The sequence below is a fragment of the Homarus americanus genome, unplaced genomic scaffold (assembly GCF_018991925.1).
Source record: "Homarus americanus isolate GMGI-L3 unplaced genomic scaffold, GMGI_Hamer_2.0 scaffold5906, whole genome shotgun sequence".
In the NCBI taxonomy this organism is placed as follows: Eukaryota; Metazoa; Arthropoda; class Malacostraca; order Decapoda; family Nephropidae; genus Homarus; species Homarus americanus.
In genome coordinates, this window is record NW_024731028.1 from 1,312 (window position 1) to 4,906 (window position 3,595).

Genomic DNA, 3,595 nt, shown 5'->3' on the forward strand with positions numbered 1-3,595 from the left:
GGACCTCACGTGGTCATGGAGACACCAGGTGGTGAGGTGTTCACGTGGTGTAGTAACTCGTCCTCGGGTGTTGTGTGAGTGTGTGTGTGTGTGTGTGTGTACTTCAAGTAGAAAACAAACCATTTTAGTTTTTTGTTCAGAATAAAACTGTATACCTTAATTATAATAATAACAATAATAATAATAATAATAATAATAATAATAATAATAATAATAATAATAATAATAATAATAATAATAATAATGCCTAGCTAAGCACAGTGCCCTCCACAACACCCACTGACTTACCTGCAAAAATGGCCAGAGAGATGGCGAGTATAAACAGAGGTATCATCATCACTAGGGACCTGAAAGATAAATATTTAAATAAAAGAATAACACCTATTAATATATTTCTAGCTACAATCACCAGTTTATTAACAAACAATAATATATAATCTGGCGTGGTTGAAACTCCCCATCCCATTGTTTTTGAAACCATCGCCATGTATCCAATGTGCAGGGAACCATTGTATAAACCTCGCTATGATTGGCTGGATCTTCCTGTTTAACACATAATAAAGTTCATTCTGGTGTTGAGACATACGGTAGATATTTTTTAGTGAATTTTAACGTATTCTTATGCCTACCTTCCCTCTCTCTGGACCTACATCTATGTATACAGTGCAGTACAGAGTTGATGTATTTTTGTGTAGTGTATGGTAGGTTGTACTCACAAATAAGCTTGGGAGAGACTTTTGGTGCTGGCGAAACGCTGAACGGAGGTCTGTGAGCTGCCGTATTGAACGGCCGTCAAGAAGATACCTCCGATAATGATGTTGGCAACGGTGTGTCGTTTAAGGGGATCGTAGCCATATCTGTTGCAGTGACGAGGAATAACAAAGAATGAGGAACATACAACACTAGGGGGGAGGGGTAATACGAAGATTAGGCACTCTATTATTTCACTTGATGATTAACTAGTGTTACCTGTAAGGAAGGTTAGGTTAGGTTAAGTTAGGTTAAGTTAAGGGTTGATTAGGTTAAGTTAGGTTAAGTTAGGTTAGGTTAGGTTAAGTTAGGTTAAGTTAAGGGTTGATTAGGTTAAGTTAGGTTAAGTTAAGGGTTGATTAGGTTAAGTTAGGTTAAGTTAAGGGTTGATTAGGTTAAGTTAGGTTAAGTTAGGTTAAGTTAAGGGTTGATTAGGTTAAGTTAGGTTAGGTTAGGTTAAGTTAGGTTAAGTTAAGGGTTGATTAGGTTAAGTTAGGTTAAGTTAAGGGTTGATTAGGTTAAGTTAGGTTAAGTTAAGGGTTGATTAGGTTAAGTTAGGTTAAGTTAAGGGTTGATTAGGTTAAGTTAGGTTAAGTTAGGTTAAGTTGGGTTAGGTTAAATTAGGTTAAGTTATGTTAGATTAGATTAAGTTAGCTTCGGTGAAATAAGGTAAGGTTAGGTTAGGTTAAATTTGAGTAAGGTTAAATTAGGTTGGCGAAGGTTAGATTAAGTTATTTTAGGCTAGCTTAGATTATGTTAGGTTTGATTAAGTAAAGGTTAAAACAGATTAAACCGTACTTAAGCAAAAGCTAAACTTATAAAATATAAAACATGCTATAAATTCAACTCACGTATACGCCTGAGGTCCTGCCCTGTTATGTTTCACAGCCACCTCCCACACCTGCTGGACGCTACCTACATCTGCCACACCTTTGATGATGATGACAACAAAACCAATCATCAGGACACTAAGCTGCAACACATCAGTCCATACCACGGCCCTTATCCCACCCTGAACAACGCCGGAGAGAGATAGAAAATGATTAGGAATATTAACTACAGGTAAAAGTAGTTTAATATATGTAGGATGTACTGTTAGTGTTGTTTATTCTATACCTGTATTGTCTCTATGTATGTGTACTGTCTGTCTCCTTGTTTGACTATCCATCTATCTCTCACTTGGTACTATCTATTTACAAGGAAAAAGAAAACACGAAGTTCCCAAAAAGCGCTTTCGTGTAATTCACATCTTCGGGGGTGAGTACAGACTAAGGAGAAGTACAGAACAAGTTATATATATATACAGAGGAGGGTGAGATCAAGTCCACAGTGGTCAGGTATAGGTAATGACCCTACTAATCTCCTTAGTCCTTAGGTTAGGGTAAGTAAAGTTAGTGATATATCATAACATCAACTAAGTGTATTAACACCTAGAATAGACGCTAAAACAAATAATTATCAAAGCGTAATGACAACGAAAGAAAACAAACTATGGTTGTGTAAATAGTAGCGATGAGGCCGACCGCCAGGATGGAGGTCCAGAGAGGGATGTGAGTGAAGGAGGCGATGGCGAGCCCGGGGGTGTAAATGACGACCGACTGATACAACAACATCTGGACCACAAACATTCCCCCCGCCACACTCCTCACCCACCTGGAAGCGTAGCGATCTTCTAGGTACTGTTGGGGTCATAAACGAATATTAGTCAGGCACTAGTTAAAGCAATGGATATTTACATACTTTATTAGCGTATCATAGACTCCCCCCCCCCCCTGTGTAACCCGTGTCACCAAACAGCCAACCTATATGACCTTATAGCAAATCTATCCACCAATCACTTACGTCGTTACATGACTAATACAGTGATTATTACAGCAATGTTGCCGTTTGGAAACACGGATTACCACAGGGGGCGTATAAGCACATTTCCGCAACTGTACAAGTTTAGTGTATAGAAGATTCGTGCAACCTAGTCTAATACGGGTGAAGCCACACACAGCCATGTTGTTAATAATGCCTGAATGAATATAATAACCGCTGCCCCTCGTGTTGGAGGATGGCTAGGCCAAGAGCCAACGAAGAGTGAATTTTTTAAGGCGTAGAGTTGCATGGCCCAGTGTCAAGGAATAATCAAAGACCGGACAACTCACCAACTGCACTGGCTAACTATTATCCTGGAAAGTGATCAGCAAATTGATTAACATCCAAGTCACCAATTACTGCTGGATAGACAGAGGCAAATGGCGTTAAGAACTTCCCCATAGTTTCACCCTGCCCGGAGAGAAGACCTTGCTGATCACTACACTACAGGTCGCCATAATATTATAACGTGATCGTGGGCCCTTCGTGCCCGGTGGCGAGTCCCGTGGTACAGTTTACGGAGGCGTGAAAGTTCGAACGCTCGTGCTTGGTTTGCGAGCAACGGCCCTCCCGCTGACAGAGTACAACGACATCGTTTTCCAGATGGTCGTGGTTGTTATAATCATGGTCGTGGTTGTTATAATCATGGTCGTGGTTGTTATAATCATGGTCGTGGGTGATATAATCATGGTCGTGGTTGTTATAATCATGGTCGTGGTTGTTATAATCATGGTCGTGGTTGTTATAATCATGGTCGTGGGTGATATAATAATAGTCGTGGTTGTTATAATCGTAGTCGTGGTTGTTATAATCATGGTCGTGGTTGTTATAATCATAGTCGTGGTTGTTATATTCATGGTCGTGGTTATTATATTCATGGTCGTGGTTGTTATATTCATGGTCGTGCTTGTTATATTCATGGTTGTGCTTGTTATAATCATAGTCGTGGATAATATAATAATGGTCGTGTTTGTCATAATCTCAG

General features: G+C 39.6%; 1 protein-coding gene across 1 annotated transcript; it reads right to left on the bottom strand.

Moving 5' to 3' along the window:
* Positions 1-288: 288 nt before the first annotated feature.
* On the bottom strand, positions 289-1,972 carry LOC121867411 (sodium-coupled monocarboxylate transporter 1-like; the record flags this gene model as incomplete). The annotated part of the gene is made up of 3 exons (XM_042367322.1): positions 1,602-1,972; positions 717-857; positions 289-347 (listed from the first exon to the last, which is right to left on the bottom strand). Coding segments are annotated over exons 1-3 (310 nt in total), but the record flags the coding sequence as incomplete, so codon positions are not given.
* Positions 1,973-3,595: the final 1,623 nt, after the last annotated feature.